The 19288-nt window shown below is 33.8% G+C and overlaps 1 protein-coding gene across 2 annotated transcripts in view; it reads right to left on the reverse strand.

Annotated features, from left to right (window-relative positions):
• Nucleotides 1-241: 241 nt before the first annotated feature.
• Nucleotides 242-19288, reverse strand: part of Scml2 (Scm polycomb group protein like 2) — a 151182-nt gene continuing 132135 nt past the window's right edge. For both annotated transcript variants that reach the window (XM_063242730.1, XM_063242732.1), the window contains exons 12-15: nucleotides 6524-6637; nucleotides 5808-6053; nucleotides 2794-2945; nucleotides 242-1909 (exon numbers count right to left, since the gene is read on the reverse strand). In XM_063242730.1, the coding sequence (XP_063098800.1) occupies nucleotides 1781-1909; nucleotides 2794-2945; nucleotides 5808-6053; nucleotides 6524-6637 (641 nt within the window). In that variant the 3' untranslated portion in view covers nucleotides 242-1780. The remainder of the gene's footprint in view (nucleotides 1910-2793; nucleotides 2946-5807; nucleotides 6054-6523; nucleotides 6638-19288) is intronic.

Consider the following 19288-nt stretch of genomic DNA (forward strand, 5'->3'; position numbering starts at 1 on the left):
CCAAATCAAGGGACTTTTCATAAACATCTTTCAGCATCAGACCTAGGAGACTCAGAATTTTAACCTAGTTCATTTACTCAGGCACCTCCAAGTATAATCCATTCCACTGCTTGCAAAAGCAGTATTTTATCTCCTAATAACACCATTACTAGTCATAGGGGCTCTTTTCAAGTTCAACAAATTCACATATTAATATAATGAAGTGAAAGTAAAATGAGACCTGAGACTCTGGTATTGTTGCAGTTAATTTTATTATATTTTAAAGTATGAAAACTGTAAAACTCAGTATTTTTATAAATACCTGAGGACTGTTATAATGAGCACAGTATCTTCATACAAACAATTTGAAACAAGACCAAGTTTAAGTAAGAATCTAGTCTCATAACAAGGGACTAACACAGATGAAATGATCCTTCAAATAATTGTGTTCTTATCTAAAGTACACTCAGTTTTCTTACCTAAAGTACACTTAGTTTTCTAGAAACAAAATGTACATTATGGCCCTGGTGAATATTTTATTGGCATTTAAAACAAATGGCTAATATTTTTATAAGCGACTTTCATAGCTTATTAGTATTATCCAAGTAGTAACAATAGACATATAGCACCATTTCCCCCTGAAAGTTCTAACTTTCAAAAACCAAAATAGTCAGAACTAATGTATCTTCCAAAATGTAGCAGAATAAATGGCTCAGAACCAAGCAAATTAATAAGAAACATTGCATAGGATAGAGAATTCACTGCATGGAAACCAATCTAATGATTGTTTCTTATTATTTGAAGAGCAAGCTGAGAGGTACTGGTGATAGCAAACGATGCACATATTTTTGTTGAGTAAAAACATCTAACTATATTCATAGCTCACTCTTACATTGGTGGCAGTGCAAAGTGCCATATTAAATTCAAAAAGAAAATATATACTATAAGAATAGTATATAAATATGGTAAATTATACATATGAGGAATAAACACATACAATAAAATATATATCTCTTAAAAATTTGGACACAGATATAGAGATATGTGAAATGAATGTCTGAAGTCCAAGCTTAGCAAAAATATAGGTTTACAGTTATATGCATTTTAGTGAAAAATTTTAATCCTGCTTCATCCAAACCACTCTTGTAGTATAAACATTTGCACAAAATGATCATTCTATCAATCCTGTTTTTAAAAATTATAAAAAAACAGGTAAGAACACTTTATGAATGCTTATAAGCTTGCTTTTTCCTTTAAATATGAACAAATACAACACTGAAAGAATAAAAGAAAGGAATATAACTTATATGGCTATACATTTTCTAGAAATTCTTAAAACATGAACAGAACACTAGAATCAGAAAGAAAATATTTTTTAAGAAAGAGATAATAGCTACAGGTACATCTTTAAACTTTTTTCTGAGGAAAAATTCTCATGTGTTTTATAATTATAAAAGCTGCTGAATCTCTTACTATTTTCCTCTTTGGGATGTAGCTGTTTTGGTTCTAAATACAAAGATTAAGCCAAATAAAATGTTTTTTTGTTTACTACATTAAGTATATTTGTAAAATACACAATAAAAATAATAAACATACAAATGATCTACCAATTTGAAAATGTTAATACTAGCATGTTAAATGGCTTTTAAAGACGCAGACTGGACTGTTAATGTAATCTAGAAATTCTGATAAAACATTTTTATAGAAACTTTCTATGACATAAAAACTGCTAAGAAAATAACTTTTAAATTAAAATCTTATTAGTATACCTGAGAATTATGCCTAATCTAAATTGACATTTTTAATTATATTTTCCTTCTTTAAGTTTGTCAATATAGTAACATAACTTTATTGCTGGTCCCAGCTTCAGCCCCATATACTTCATCATCACATCACTCTTGAGTAGAAGCAGAGCTTTCCCATCAATCTCCTACAAAGACAAGAAATTGTAATAATTAATAATGCCTTTATATTTGTCAAAATAGCTACTTATACAGTTAGTTATCTGAAGTTGGTTAGATGCTAAAACTACCGATTTTCTTAACACTATTAAAAGGGTACATTAGAAATTAAATTGCTAATTTGACTTTTTAGAAAACAATGAAAATAGTCACAAGGCATAGACATCCTCCTAAAATTCTTTTTATCTTTATTAATTTATACTTAGGCATCCTCCTAAAATTCTTTACCTTTATTAATTTATACTATAAAGCACTGTTTGGCATTAATTTCTGTTTAAAGCAAAGATGCACTAAATCTTTTTTTTTTTTTTTTTTTTTTTTGTCTTTTTCCTTTTTATCGGTACCGGGGATCAAACTCACGACCGCCTGCTTGCAAGGCAGGTGCTTATGCCGCTGAGCTAAACCCCCAGCCCCTAGATGCACTTAATCTTAATCAGTTGTTGAATGTATTACATATCATAAAGAGAAAGCCACACTGCTAGTTTGTGGCTACTCCCTCCTACTCATGGTCCCAAGGCCAGGAAGGGACCAGGCTGGGAAGGGGGAGGATTCTTGTATCTGTCATTAGAGAACAGGTTGTCCACCTTAGAGTGGTGGTGCTGAATCACCATGTCTTGAGAATTTGAGGTTTAGTTATTAAGCACCTGGATACCTGTTTTAAAGGACACTGTATTAAACTTCCATTTAAAGATCTAACAGGTAAAATAACCTTTCTTGCAAATGGAAAAATCAGTTGATAGGGTTCCCCCACTATCCACAGAACTCAGTATTCCAATGGAAAAGCCTGCATACAGGTCATTCAAAGGCATTATGCATTATGGCAGCAGGAAAACCGAATCAAAAGATACATTACATGTTGCCTGAAGAGGTCGGCGAGGGGGCCTGATATTTGAGGATCTGTACGTTTCATGAACTGTATGACTTCATCCACAGACCAGGTAGAAGGGTCCTTAGATAAGCCTTGTTTCAGGACACTGGGGTCAGGTACACCTATATAACTTGAAGCTTCAATGGGAGGGGAAAAAGAACAAATCATACTTGACCTGATCATTATCCTGAAAGAAGAGATGTTAGGTGGGCATAATGGTCTCATTACAGGAACCTTTTTTCTGTTAAGAACTCAACCGAAGACTCAAGATTTCAACTGTGCAAATCTAATGAAAACCTACATTAAGATGATCTGAGGACAGCGGCACAAGATTATCCCATTTAATCTCCTCCAATGAGTAGAAGCAACTTCAATTCCCCTAAAGATTTAAAGATCACAAAAGACTGACAGCTGATTTAAGGCCCCTTTGGCCTCAAGAAAATGCAGCAAAAAATCTGCTACTGGGGTGAAACTAGATTAATTTAACCTAACTCATTACTCTTTTACTTTGTTTCAATGAATCTCTCATTCTCTATAATTGCTCTTTTTCTGTCTAAATAAAATTTTACTAGCTAAATTCAAAGGAAATTACCCACATTTACAGTTTTATGATTGCTTAAATTTGTTTGCATTTGCAGTGCTGGGGATAGAACCCAGGGCTTTATGCATGCTAGGCAAGCTCTACCGCTCAGCTACTCCCTTAGTCCTAAATTTGTTCACTTTAACTGACAAATTTTAATAACCTACTTATCCTGAAGAACTAAATTTGTTTCATCAAATTTTTCCCATGTATTGAATACAAGTATTTGTATAGCACCATGTTTGTGCTTTAGATTTCTGTCTCTTATGGCTTAAACATCTGCATTTTGAAGAAAACATAGGTTAGAGTAAATTAACATTTTATTCAATTTCTCTTTCATGTTTAGCTTACAGCAATAGACCATTGTTATGCCTGAAAATGTTTAATAAAGAATTAAGAACTGGTGGCTGTAATCTCAGCTACTTGTGAGGCTGAGGAAGGAGGATTTCAAGTTTGAGGCCAGCCTAGAAACTTAGCCAGATCCTGTCTCAATAAGGTCTGCAGATGTAGCCCAGCATTCCCAAGGTTCAATCTCCAGTACCATCAGGAAAAGAGAAAGAAAAAAAAGGAAAAGGAAAAGGAAAAGGAAAAGGAAAAGTAGTAGAAGAAGAGGAGGAAGACAAAGAGGGGGAGGAGGAGGAGAAAGAAGAGGAAGAAGAGAAAGAGGAAGAGGATAAAGGAGAAGTAGGTGGAAAAGGAAAAGTTAAAGAAAAAAAGAAAAAGAAAAAAGGGACATGAAACATTTTATGTACTTAAATTTCAAAAGGCTTTATTTGTGTACTAAGTTTTGTTGTAATTTCTTTGTGTGCTGACAAATACCCATTTATTTAAAGAGAATGCTAGATAACTGAAGACAGCTTTATAATTTGCTAGGAAAAATTGACATATAATAAACATTTATGAAATAAATATAATGAATGTGATTTAACCCCCAATGTTACTTATGTGGATTTATTTTTATTTTGTAAAAATGGTTTGGCAATTTTTTTTTCACTCAAACAATGGGGCAGGGTAGAGTAGGAGGTTGTGTGAGCATTACTGGCTATCAGGAGTAAATTCAGTTTTAAGTAATAGTTGAGTTACTTAAAGAAAATAATAGCAGTTACACTTTGAGACACTTTTGAAGCAAATGCTTACCTGTTTTCAAGAGATGTAGGCCCCACAGCAGCTAAGAATATGTCCTTTGAGCCAGTGTGTCTGGGCTGAAGGACTTGCCCAGTTATTTTGAGGAATTTTAGCAAAATGACTTCTGAAATTTTTTCATCTGAAATTGTTTACCAGCACTTATATCCCAAACAACTTTTCAACTGATATAACGTATGAGAACATATAAAATACTATGTGTGTGACATATAAGGTCATGTAGTGATGAAGACAATGATTTCTATTACCATTAAGTAAATCACTAATAAGTAATGTGATTGTGATTAGTTTTTCCATTCCTAGGAAGACCAGATGCTAGGCATGCTAGTTGTTCAGCATAGGAAGTAAATTTTAGACCATCTTACTGAAGCCTGTCTTCCAAAGCTTATATTTTGTGAAAATACTTAAAATTTCAGGGTATATTGTCCCTTATGGAACAAACATCTATCTTTAGACTTTGAAAACAATGAAACTTGAAAATAAAATATAATCTCCACAGCAGGTGGGAGGATGGATGTGACATTAATGTTTCTCTACGTGTGTAGAGTACAGGCATGCACAGGTAACATCCATGATGAAAGACAAGGGGGTTACTTGGTTCCCACTGCATTCACTCCTCAATCTGGCCTATAGTTGCCAACCTGAAGAAAAAGGACCAACATATAATCCCACAGTCATTCTCCTGCACTTTTAATCCTTAAAAAGGTATAGGATAATAGCCATCTTTGCACATGGAAGGCTGATCTGGTCCTTTCTGAACAGCAATAAGATACTTCCCTGTTTACACAAGCTACATCTTCCCAGTGGGTCTAAAAGAATGACAGAGGATATGCAGAATGAGGAAATGGCGTGGCTGCAGGCCAGAGCCCTGATCAAGAACTGTACACAGGCTGGGGCAAGGAAAGATTTCAAGAGAGACAAAAATATATGAGAAAGAAAGAGAGACAATGTGCCTTTAAAGGCCTCAGAGTTATAAGAGGTTTATGAGTCCAAACAAAAGCCAAGAAAATGACAAATTACAATTGCTGGAGAACCATTACTCTGAGAGGTCTCTATCAGAGATACAGTGGGTGATCCAGATCCCCAAAGTCAGTTCTGTGATGTATTGGAGCATTCATAATGGTTTGGCCCTGACAGTGATGTGAAGGGAAGAACATGGCCTCCCCAATTTTGGCACTTTCTGAAATATGATACACTCTCAGGGGATGCTGCTGGGTGTGGAAATATCGAAAGGGAAAGATAGGCATGTTGGCTGTGAATTAGTTTTTAAATATACCTTCATTTTTCTTATGCATTTGGAATTTAGCTTCACAGTAACTGCTCCTGGTAGATGATTCGGTATCATCAAGTGTTGAACTTGAGGTGCTCGGCTCATTTTGAGGAAAAGCCCTATGGACTGAAGTATGTGTGAGATTGCTACCGATAGTATTCAAAGGATCTCCTGAAATTAAAGGTGAATTCTCCAATTTTTCAAGCTCTTCCTCTTTGGGCATGTCTTCTCCTTCAGGAGACAGTGGTTCTTCTACAGAGGAAAAGATGAAGAGGATTATCTTCAACATGTAACTCAAATACTATTGAAAATGTCAACAGTCTCATTTCCAACAATTCTTCACTTAATTCATGTCACACTAAACCATAAATTTCTAACCAAAAGTACATGGCCATTCCCTATTCATCATTTACGGTAATGGTCAGTAATTGAGCAGTAAACATTTTTAATGTAGAAAGGTACTAAGTTTTTCTGTTCTATCATTTTGTAGCAATACAAAGCTGAATAAAAAGGGTTATGGTATTTTTTTAATCTAGGGAAAAATGACAGTTATGTGCTTTGAAGGGAATGCTGTGCCAAAGCTGCCATAGTAGTAACCGAACAGCCAAATTCACCTGGGCAAATGTATTTCCCTAACCACCAACATTATCACTCTAAGAACATACATAACTGGTAGAGGAGGAATATCTCCTTCCAGTCTTGGGTCATGTAGAGCTATTTACCTTTACAAACATGCATCATTGTTTTGGGCACTTTAGGAGAGACAGGAACATCACAAGGTATAGGTTGCTCAGAAGATCGTTTCGTGCTTTGCTTTTCTGGTATATCTTCTTTCACTGTTTTGTTTTTTAAAAGAGTCTGTTATAAATAATTACTCAGTATTTTCAAATAATTTACACAATAGTTCTCTTCCTAAATCATTTTTATACTGCCATTTTAACAATGTCAATTATTTGCTCATGAATAATGTGTTTATTGTGTTCTATTAAATGTTCTCATTTGGGAGTAACAAAGTATTTCTACAGAAATATATCGAAACTTCACTTATTTGGAGTCATCAGATCTCTATAAATATGTCAAAAGACAGTGAGGGAACCCATTATGTATCTAAAAAGCCCTGGAAAAATTGCTCTCCTAAGCAAAAGGAATTAAGATTTGAGAGAAGGAGAAGATATGGTAGAGTGGATATTCTATTTTATAGACAATCCTGATCCAGGGTGACCCATACAACAACTCTACTGTGTAACACCATTCAAGAAAATGCACTTCTACTTAAGCATTTCAGAAAGTATAGACACTTTGTCTCTTATGATTTAATTTCCATTATGTGAAATGTTTGGGACCAGAAATGTTCTGGATTTTAGTTTTGTTTTTTTTTTTTTTTTTGATTTTGGAAAATTTGTAGACTTTATTGTTTGAACATCCCTGCTTCAGAAATCTGAAATGCAAATGCTCTGATACCTGAAACTTTTAAAGCGTTGACATGGTACTCAAAAAGTCCTGGACTTTGGAACATTTTGGATTTCAGATCAGCAATGTTTCATTTATGTAAGTATCAATTAACATCTTAGCTAAATCTCCAACAAAGAGACACATAAGGCATAATAGAAATTTCAAAACTCCGACACTAGAACTCAAAAGAGAATAAAGATTGCCATAAGGAAATACCAAAGTCAAATTTTATCTGATTCAAAATATTGTCTGCAGTCTAGACATACATCTCAAAACTGTGTAAGAAATAACTCCTAGCAATCCAGTTCTCAACTGCCTTTGACTGTTATTTTTAATCATAGGCTACTAAACCAATAATCAAAACATATTTCAGGTGTATGATAAGTAATGTAATTTCTTCAATTAATTAAAACATTTAAATTCTAAGGAAAGAGAGCTGGGGATGCAGACTGATCGTACTGCACTTGCCTAGCATATATGAGGGTCTTGGCGTTGATCCCTTGCTAGCACTGCAAAAAATAATTTCTAAGAAAAGGAATAATTGGCTTTCTCATATTTATTTAATGATATAGAAACTCCTAGTTGTATACACACACATACACATACATACATATGCATACATATTCTAGTGAAAAAATATGTGTATATCAGTGCTGAGGACTGAACCTAGGGACTTCACACTCAATTATATTTCCACCTGCTTTTATTTTTTGAGATAAAGTCTCACTAAGTGGCTAAGTTGTCTATGCTACATTTCAACTTTCAATCTCCCTGCCTCAGTCTCCTCAAGTGTTGAGATTACAGCTGTGTGTGCTGTCATGTTCCGCTTCAAACAATCCTTTTCTACACAGATGTTTGCTTACCTCAGAATCTAGGCTATACGTATTTTCTTATTTATAATATACTAATGTTCTTGAAAATCTTTCAAAACTGGTATATGGTCTACTATCTGGAGCTGAACAAACGTAAAATTAACATTTGACTTCTGTTTCTGGTTACTTTAGTAAACTAAGGCAAGAAAATGTTCCCACAGGGATAACTAGGAAAGGTCAGATACTTTACAAAGTACTTTACGAGTCATTATATGGCAGGGAAGTTCCAGGATGATTCATAAAAGATCTTCTACAATTCTTTAACATTAAAAACACTAGCAAAGATTGTACAAATTAAGTTTCAAAACACTGGAAATTAATTAAACACCTTTTGCACTCCAAAGAATTCTTATTTAAGAAAAATGGCTGAATCTCAAGAAAAAAATGACAAATTGGTGGTACTTTAACTTGTTTTGATTCCTTTCAACCTGTTTTCACAGTAGCCATCAAAACTAACAACTTCATAACTACAATAGCTGTTAAAAACCAATAGGTTAGCAGTCACCAGAGGGGGCTCAATAGCTTTGGAGCTCTTTACAACCCCATTTCCAGAGAATTATCACTATTTTACCTGTCTGAAAAAAACCTTTCTAGGCGTATCTCTCTATCTAACCTGAATCAGAGCTTTCTCTCTATGAACAATGCTATTCTAAGGCTGTGCTAAGAAAAAAAAAAAAGTAGTTACTTAACTTTATAGCTCCAGGAGGCAGCATTTGCCTGTTGGGACTAAGAAGCGGCTGACCAAAAACTTAAAAGAAAAAAAACAAAAACAAACTGGATAATGAGTGATGCTTGTTAGTAGATTTTGAAAAGTACTGACATATTCCTGAGAATCTAGAAAGACACATATAATCTGCAGGCTGTATGTAAGCCCGGGGAAGAATTCAGAAGGCCCTCATCTTGCATCTTCGGCTCACTCTGAGGCTACACAGAGAATAGACTTACAAACTGTCACTTTGAGAGTGTTTTAAGTTACGATCAATACACACAAAGAATCTCTTGGCAAAGGGTGGGAGATACACTGGTTCCAGTCATACAATCATTAGCTTACCATTAATCTCATTAATCTCAGCCTTCAGTAGCACATACAACAAAGAATAGAGACTTTATAAAATTAGTTTAGATAAGTCACTAAATCAAAATTATCACCAATGACAATAAAACCTAAGAGAGGGGCGTATTCTGATTTCCCAAACTGCCCCACTTTATTAAGGTAATTTAATTTTCAACAAAATTTATAGGTATTAAAGAAAAGTTTGGCCTATATATCAGAAAAAATTACTCAATAGAAACTATCCCTGAAGAAGCCTAGACATTTGACTTATTGACAAAGATTATAAGTCAACTATTAAAAATATGTTCAAAGAAACAAAATGGAGAATCATGTCTTAAGAACTAAAATATCAGAGTATCTTACCAAATACAGAATACAGACAGAGAAATTATAAATCAAAAGATAGAAATCCAAGAAAAACATAGAATGAAGAATTCACTAGAAAGCCTCAACAAGCAGATATGAAGAGCAAATGAACAAACCAACAAATTTAAGAACAGTCAACTGAGAATATATGGTTTATGGGACAGAAAAAAAGGAATGAAGAAAAATGCGTAGATCCTTAGAGTACTGTGGGATACCATCAAACATACTAAAATACACTAAATGGAATATTCTCAGAAAGAAAAAATGGAGTAGAAAATTTTGGGGAGAATAGTCATAAGATTCCCCATTTTTATTTTTTTTTAAAAAAAGACAATGTGTACATCCCAAAAGATCAACAATCTCTGACTAGTATAAACACAAAGACATCCACACCTAGAAAAAAAAAACTGTTGAAAGCAAAAGATAGAATCTTGCAATCATAAAGAAAAAGCAAACAGTCACATATAAGGGATCCATAACGAGATCAGCAACTCACTTGTCATCAGAAACCAGAAGTCAAATCACTGAAACAAGAACAAAAAAGAAATAAATAAAGAATTCTATATTCAGCAAGTCTAACACTCATAAATGAATGAGAAAATAAGAAATTCACAGATAACAGAAACATAATTTTTCACTGGTAGGGTTATCCTATAAGAAACACTGTATTAGCGAGAGCAATCAGGCAAGAGAAAGAAATAAAAGGCGTATATATAGGAAAAGAGGTCAAATTATCATTATTTGTAAATGACATAATCTGTCACATAAAAGACCTAAAAAATGCCATGAAAAGATTCCTAGAATAACCAAATGCAGTAGCATAGCAGAATACAAAGTCAACACATGAAAATCAGTGGCATTACTATATACCAATAATAAGCTCATCAAGAAAGAATTTAGGGAAACAACAGTACTCACAATAGCATCAAGAAAAATTACTTAGGAATTAAGCTAACCAAGGAAGTAAAAGAACTCTATAATGAAAACAATACTGTGAAAAAGGAAATTAAATGGCATATCACAAAATGGAAAGATATCCCTTGTTCCTGGATAGACAAATCAATATTGCTACAAAATGCTCACATTACCAAAACTGATATATGAATTTAATGCAGTCTCAATCAAAATAGCAACAGTAATCCTTACAGAACTAGATAAAGTGATCTTAAGATTTATTCTGAACCAGAAGAGAGCCTTCTAGTCGTATTCCCAAGCTACAGTGATAAAACAGTATGATACTATAAAAACAAAACAAAACAAAACTGAACTGGTATGTTGGTCAATTAAACAGAACAGAGAATGCAGAAACAACTCCAGGCACATTCAGCTGCCAGGTCTTTGACAAAGAGTATAAAAACTTACACTGGAGGAAAGATATACCATTTGTTAGAGTCTTGGGAAAACTGGCTATACACATTCAAAAAAGATTGAATCTAGACTCGTATTTCTCACCATGTACTAAAGTCAAAATGGATTAAAGATATAAATGTTATTACAGAAACATGTAATCTACTGGGAGATAAAACAGGTAAAAGACAGGCATAGGCAAGGACTTCCTGAACAGAATTCCAACTGTACCAGAATACCAAGAATCAACAAATGAGATCTGTTAAATTACAAAGTTTCTGCACAGCAAAAGAAACAACCAACAGTGTGATGAGATAATCTACAAAAGAGATAGGTGGCTTTTGCCACCTATTCCTTAGAGGACTAATAGAGTATTAAAAATTACTAGACATGCTCAAAATAAAAGACCCAATCAAAAAATGTGCAACTGCAATGAATGGACATTTCGCAGAAGAAATAGTACAAATGGCCAACAAATATATGAAAAACTGTTCAACGTCTGTATTAGAAAAATGCAAATTAAAACATCATTGAGATTCCATTTTATTCCAGAATTATAGCTATCATCAAGAAATCAAATAACAACAAATGATGGTGAGGCTTCAGGGAAAAGGAACCCTTATTCACTGTTGGTGAGAATTTAAAATCACATAACCATTATGGAAATCTGTTTGGAGATTCTTCAGAAAGCTAAAAGTAGACATTCCATTTAACCCAGCTATTTCTCTTCTCAGTACTGTCCTAAAAGACTTAAAAATATTTTATTGCAGTGATACATGCTGTTATGGTTTGTGTACAGATGTTCCTCCAAAAGTCTCATTGAAGTCACAGGTGGGGCTTTGTCTGGATCTAGAGTGTGTGATGCTAGGCCTGATTCACAGTGTGATGGTAGGCTCAAGGGCACTAGGATTAAGGGCATGTGAGCTACCTGCTCTAAGTAGTCTGGATAAAATATAAGGAGATCGATCCCTTGTTGCTTTGCTACCTTCTGTACACCATGAACCATTCCTCTTCTGCAATGCCACCCTGTCTTGGAGCCAGTCAATTACAGACTAAAATCTCTACATATTATGAGTTAAATAAACTTTTCCTCCTTTAACTTTGGGTGGTGGGTATTTTGTCTGAGCAACAATAAATGTAAGTAAAACATAGGCATACCCATATTTACAGAAGCATGGCTCACAGTAGCTAAATCTTTTAAGTGGCTTATATATCCATCAACATATGAATGAATCAAGAAAACATATTTATATACAACAAATACGACCATGCCACAAAGGAAGTTTCAGTCATTTGTAGGAACACTAATGAACCCTGAAACCGTAACATTAACTAAATCAGACACACAAGCTTAAATTTCACATTGTTTCTCTTATATAGGAAACTCAAAATATAAAGCCCAAGATAAAAGATAATAGGACAAAAAAGAAATGGAGGGAGGAGGGAGGGCAAGGAAAAAAATGCAGCTAGGAGGCAAAGGAGACGGGGATGTAAAAAGATGTATTACTACATGTACCAAATTCACACAATGAATGTAATCATTATGTAGTGCAAACGTAGTGATAAAAGTAAAAACAAAGGTGCCAGTAGATGTATTTTTATTTGTAACCGTCTCCTTCTCCCTCCTCATTTAAAACTCTACTGAAGAAAAATATTTGGGAGGCTGATGCACAAGAATCCCAAGTTCAAGCGTAACCTAGACAACTCAGGGAGATAGTCTCAAAATAAAAATAAAAATAAAAACAAAAAAGGGGCTGGGGATGTAGCTCAGTATAAGGGCCCGGGCCCAATCCTGAATAACTTACAAAACAGAGTACTAAAACTGTGCTGTAGAGTATATAATGTATAGTGGTCTAATTTGTTTAAAAATAATAGCACAAATAAAAGGAAAGAAACAACTACAGTACAGTGGGACAAAGTTTTCACATATTACTAAAATTGAAGTGGTTCAAATCCAAACTAGATTTTTTAAGAAGCTAAGGGTAATATTCAAGTAAAAAAACTAAGAAAAAGACTAAAAAATAGTAAAAGGTATTGTCAGAAGAAGTAAAATTACATACAGTATAACATAAAAGAAGGGACTGATCGAAGACTAAAGATGAAAAAGATATGTCATACAAAAAATAAACAGAAAAAGGTATATGAAAATTTTACTATATGAGTAATTACACTAAATTAAATGAAATCAACAACCCAATAAAAAACTGAGATGGTATAAAGAAGGAAAAAAAAACCCATGATCCAATTATTATACTCACAGTGTAAGAGATCTATGTTAGGCTGTTAATGTACATTTGACATATGTTAAATATGAAAATAGGTAGAAAATAAGAGATTGGAAAAATATACCATATAAATAGTAGCACTCTATCCTGAACAACTATACTATCAGAGAAGATATGCTTTAAGATAAAAAATTGGTATTGGACATAGGATATTTCAGCACATTATTAAAAGGGCCAATCTATCAGCAAAGTGTAACAATTATCTGTGTAACTGACAACAGGACTCTGAAATAGATGAAGCAAAAATTGAAAGAACTGAAGGAAAAACACAACGATTTAACATAATAGTTGGTGGCTTCCATATCCCAAAATGCTATAATGGAGAGAACAATTAGGCAAAAGATTAAGATAGAGAAGACTTGCACAACATTATAAGACCTCACATACCTATAAAACCCTAACCCTAACCCTTCATTCAATAAAAGAACATACTTCTCTCTAAAATGTACATAAAACATTCTGAAGGGTGGTTTATATATTGGGCCATAAATCAAGTCTTGGTACAAGTTTCTAAGTCCTGAAATCACACAAAGCATAGTCTCTAAACACAGTAGAAAATAACCAGAAGTCAGGAGCAGAAAGAAATCTGGAAAATTTACAAATAAGTAGAAATTAAATATACTGCTAAGTGAACAATATGTCAAAAAAGTAATCAAATGGAATCATAAAAATTTAGGATGAATGGAAACAAAATCACAATCTATCAAAACTTAAGGGATGAAGCTAAATCTGTGCTAAGAGGAACATTTGTAACTGTAAATATTTACATTACAAAATAGAAAAGTACTCAAATCTATAATCTAACCTTTCATTTTAAGAAAACAGAAAACAAATGCAAATTAAATTAAATCACACAGGGGAGAAATGGTAATGGTGAGAACAGAAATAAATGAAATATAAACAAAGAAAAATCAGTAAAAACAAAGGTTAATCCTTTAGAAAGATCAACAAAACCAAAGTTTTAGCTATATTTGTCAAAAACAACACTTCAATTATTAAAATCAGAAGTGTAAGTATAAGACCTTATTATGTACCTTACAGAAATGAATAAAAGGGATACATAAACTATTAAAACTGGCTCAAGAAATATGAAACCTAAATATATCTATCATAAATAAAAATACCAAGTAAGAAATTTTAAAAATTCTCATCAAGGAAAGCCCAGGTACCCAGATGGCTTCACTAGTGTATCTACTAAACGCTGAAAGAATTAACACAAATATTCTCAAACTCTTTAAAAATAGAAACAAGAAACTATTTCTTGATTCAGTCTACTAAAGTACTATTACCTTGATATCAAAGACAAAAGAAATCACAAGAAATGAATCTATAGATCTTTTATGAATACAGAAGCAAAATTCCTCAGTAAAACACTAGCAAACTGATTATATCAACATATGAAAAGAATCATATATTTTATCATGTGACATCTACCCCAGAAAGGCTGTTGTTTTAAGAATATGAAAAATCAATGCAATATGCCATATTAAACAGGATAAAAAGCGTATGACCATAACAGCAGAAACAGAAAAAATTCATGAAGAAGGGTAACATTCTTTCATGATAAAAACTCTCAACAGGCTAAGAATAGGAATTCCTCTAAATAAAAGTTGTGTAGGAAAAACACATTACCTAATATCAATCTTAGCTTACATACTGAAAGCTCCTAACTAATATCAGGAAAAAAAAAGATACTCACTTGGCTACTTCTATTCAACATTGTCCTAGAGGTTCTAGACAGGCCAACAGGCAAATAAAGGACTGCCAGATTGGAAAAGAAGAAACAATTTCTATTTAAAGATGACATGAATTTAATATTTTAAAAATCCAAAGGAATACACACATAAAAAAGCTTTAAGAACTAAATGATGAATTCAGAAAGACTACAGAATACAAAATCAATATATAAATCAACTATATTTCTATACATTTGCAATTAATAAACTGAAAAGGAAACTAAATTCCATTTAAAAATGAAAGATTCTTGCCCTAGTACAAATTACTGTACAGTTATGGTGGTGGTCTAATGTGGCAGAAGGCCAAAGCAGAACGCTTAACACTTCCTCCTTCTTCAGCACTAACTGCAACTCCCCTTCCTGTCTGCATGCACAGAGAATTCCAATTGGTTCCTCACATGTCATCAACATCCGCCCCATGTGCCATTCAATCATAGGTCATACAACCCTCTGTCTCTCTGTATCTGGTTAAAGGAGACAGTCCAGCCATCATAGGTTGTGTTCTCCTTTCCAGGTCCTCAACTCAATAAACCTGTTCATTTCATACTTTTGGTTCTCTATTGCACCAGAATTCTCTAACAAAAAACAGCATGGAAATTAACGTTTCAAAACAGATTTATTGAAAACAGTCCAAGACATCTATTCTCTGAAAACTGTCAGATATTATTGAAATAAAGCCTTAAATGAAAATAAATGTCCCAGATGGAAGACTCAAATTGACAATTTGACCCTAAAATTCATATGGAAATATAGGGTGCCAAAAAAAAGCCAAAATAATCCTGAAAAAGAACAAAACTAGGGAACATGCACTTCTCAAATATGAAAACTACTACAAAAGCTACTGTCGGAGTCTATGGAAGACAGACACAGGTCAATAAAAGAATTGAAAGTGCAAAACTAAAGCCAAGTGTTTATAGGAAAATAATTTTTAACAAAGTTCCCAAGACAACAGGGAAAAGGTAGTCATTTCAGCAGTGTCAAGACAATTATATATTCACATTCCTGAGTGAAATTAGATCCCTATCTCACAACGTTTATAAAAATCTACTCAAAATAAGTAATGTTCTACATGTGAGAGCCAAACTATAAAATTAGCAGGAAACACAAGTGCAAATATTTAGGAACCATTAAGCAAGAGTTTCTTAGATCTGAAACCAAAGTACAAGCAACAAGAAAGAGATAAATTGAACTTCATCAAAATTAAAAACTTTTGTATTTCAAGGAATACTATCAAGAAAGTCAAAAGAGCTAAGGATGAAGCTCAGTGGTTAATTACTTCCCTAGAATGTGTGACACACTAGGTTTAATTGCCAGCAACATGTGTGCATGTGTGTGTGCACACAGACACACAGACAAGTTGATGAATGGCACATGTGGATGTGACTATGAGATTTGTATCTCAAATAAAAAAAAAAACTTTTACAACTCAACAATAAAAAGAACCCAATTAAAATGAGGAAAAAAGGATTTCAACAGTTATTTCAAGTAAACAAATGGCAGATAAACCCAAGAAAAGATGCTCAATATTAGTCATTAGGTAAATGAAATATCAAACCATGACAGACCATTTCACACTCAAAAGGATGGCTATAACAACAACAATAAGACAATAATAAGTGTTGATAAGGATTTGAAGAAACTGGAATATCAGTAGGCTGCTGCTGGGAATACAAAATGGTACAGCCTTTTTGGAAAAATCTGTCAACTTCACAGGTGAAATATAGTTAGGATATAAGAAATTCTACTCCTAAATTTATATCCAAGATAAATAGGATCATGCATTCCTGCAAAAACTTGCACAGAAGTGTCCATATAAGGAATACTCCTAATAGTCAAGAAGTGGAAATAATTCAAAAGTCCATCAACTGATGAATGAGGAAACAAAATGTGATGTATCTATATAACAGCATATTATTCAGCCATACAAGGAATAAAGTACTGATTGACATTACCACATTCAAACATGATTTATTTTTGGTACCAGGGATCAAATTCATGACCTTGCACTTGCCAGGCAGGTGCTTGTGCCACTGAGTTGAACCTGCAGCCCTCAAATATTATATAATGTAAAAGAAGCCACACACTAAAGGTCATATACTGTATGATTCCACTAATATAAAATACCCAGAAAAGACATATTAAGAGGCAGAAAGTAAATTAATGGTTTCCAGAGGCCAGAGGAGAGATTGGTGAATGACAGCTAATGGGTATAGGGTTTCTTAATGGGATAATGAGAATGTTCTGATATTAGTGTTAACAACTGCAGAATTTCACAATATATTAGAAGCACTGAATTATATACTTTGAAGGGTGAATTTATGGTGTACGAATTATATTCTAATAAAGTTGCTGTAAGGCAGGTATCACAGAGGCATGACAGTCACAGAACTAACAAATCAAATTTCATTCTGGGCTCAACTGAAAATTTCATCAATTTTTTTTTTCTGTACGAATTTGGTGACTGCTGGTACCACACTGGAAACAAGATTTGACTTGGGCAAAGGGCTCTGCTGAGGTAAAAATGTATTTAAAAGAGATTTCACATCTTCACAATCTGGAGTGACAAACTGGAAGATAAAAGTCACAGATGGTTTCCCTCCATGGGACATCTGCTAAATCCTGGGGCTGTACAAGAAGCTGCATAGCTAAACTGAAAGTTCTCTAAAAGCACACTGAAATCTTATATAGTCTCAGAGAACTCAGGAAGTAAAGATTCAGGAGGAGAAGGGATCTAACTAAAACACTTATTTGTTTATCATTTAGCATATGAGACAAATTTTGGTAATTCATGAGGAAGAAGGCTAAAGAGCTGAGGTACAAACATCTAAAGGATAGAAGCATAGTTTCTCTTAGTCTTTGAGGGCTGAGGAGTTTTCAAAATGCCAGGCCCTTAATCAAAAAAAAAAAAATCTGGAAGGTCAATGTGTAATGAGTAAGGATGAACCAGAGACAGACTAAGTCTCAATAAAACTGATCTTCAGCCCTACTTAGCTCAGTCTCTGGCTGCATTGAGCCTCTCATCTGTCCTGCCTAAAGGAGAAAAAAAGAAATCCCCCAAGGTAAGAAATGTAGAATTTTTATTGATCTCTTATATATTATGTGTATAGTTTCCTGTATACTAAATGTCCACCACACACAAAAAAAGACATGCAAAAAAACAAGACTAATTAATAATTGAGAGAGCTGGTATCAGTAAACTAGAATTACAGCACAATTTTGGTCAGTATCTTTAAACATTTCATTTTTTTTTTCTTTTTCCTTTTTTTTATCAGTACCGGGGATCGAACTCACGACTGCCTGCTTGCAAGGCAGGCACTTACGCTGCTGAGCTAAACCTCCAGCCCCCCACTATCTTTAAAATATTAGAGGAAAGTATAGACAAAGAAAAAAAATCACCAGAGAATGTATTTTTTAAAAATGGGCACCTTAGATGAATAGATATTTCCCAGAAGTGGTGCAAATAGCAAATAAAAAATATGAAAAAAATGTTCAACATCACTGATCTTGCAAGCAATGCAAATTAAAACTTTTCTGAGACTCCATCTCACTCTAGAAAGAATGGCTATTATCAAGAAAACAACTAATACAAATGCTGGAGGGCCTGTGGGGAAAAAGGAACACTTCTCCACTGTTGGTGGAAGTGTAGGCTGATGCAACTACTGGGGAGATTCCTCACAAAACTAGTAATAAAGGTCCCATTTGACCCAGCTATTCCCCTTTTGGTATCTTCCCAGAAGAATTAAATGCATCACACCATAGCAATACGTTCACACCTCAGTTTGTAATCCCTAAATTTTGGAAGTACTCAAATGCTTACCAACCAATGAATGGATAAAAAAGATTTCTTTTTAGCATAATGAGTATTACTCAGCAATAAAGATAAGATTGAGACATTTATAAGCTAAACAGATGGACCTTGAGACCATAACCCTAAGTGAAATAAGTCATGTTTAAATACTGTATTATCTCTCAGGTGTGAGAAACTGAAACTGTAAATAAGATCTTAAGTGTACAACAGATATGATGAAACAGGAAAAATTGTTCAAAAGAAAAAGGAAGGTAGGAAAGGGGAGGGGAAGGGAAGGAAGGGAAAGAAAAAATGAGCAAAGAAGAATAAAATGAAAGGAGAGCTTTGTAAACAGGCAAAGGATGAGGGCTTAAAAAGGGGATGGCAATGGGGGGAAAAGAGGAAAGAAAATATATATAGAGAGAGAGAGAGAAAGAGAGAGAGAGACAGACAGACAGACAGACAGACAAGAGAGAAAAAGACAGAGACAGAGAGACAGAGAATGGCTTATTGGACGGTAATTAAGGCAAACACTTTGAAAAAGTGATGCAATCTACCAAAGCTAAACCAATGCATTCATTTCCCATG

This window comes from Cavia porcellus, unplaced genomic scaffold (genome assembly GCF_034190915.1).
Source record: "Cavia porcellus strain 051 isolate PalLab524CR breed Dunkin Hartley unplaced genomic scaffold, mCavPor4.1 scaffold_33, whole genome shotgun sequence".
Taxonomy (NCBI): domain Eukaryota; kingdom Metazoa; phylum Chordata; class Mammalia; order Rodentia; family Caviidae; genus Cavia; species Cavia porcellus.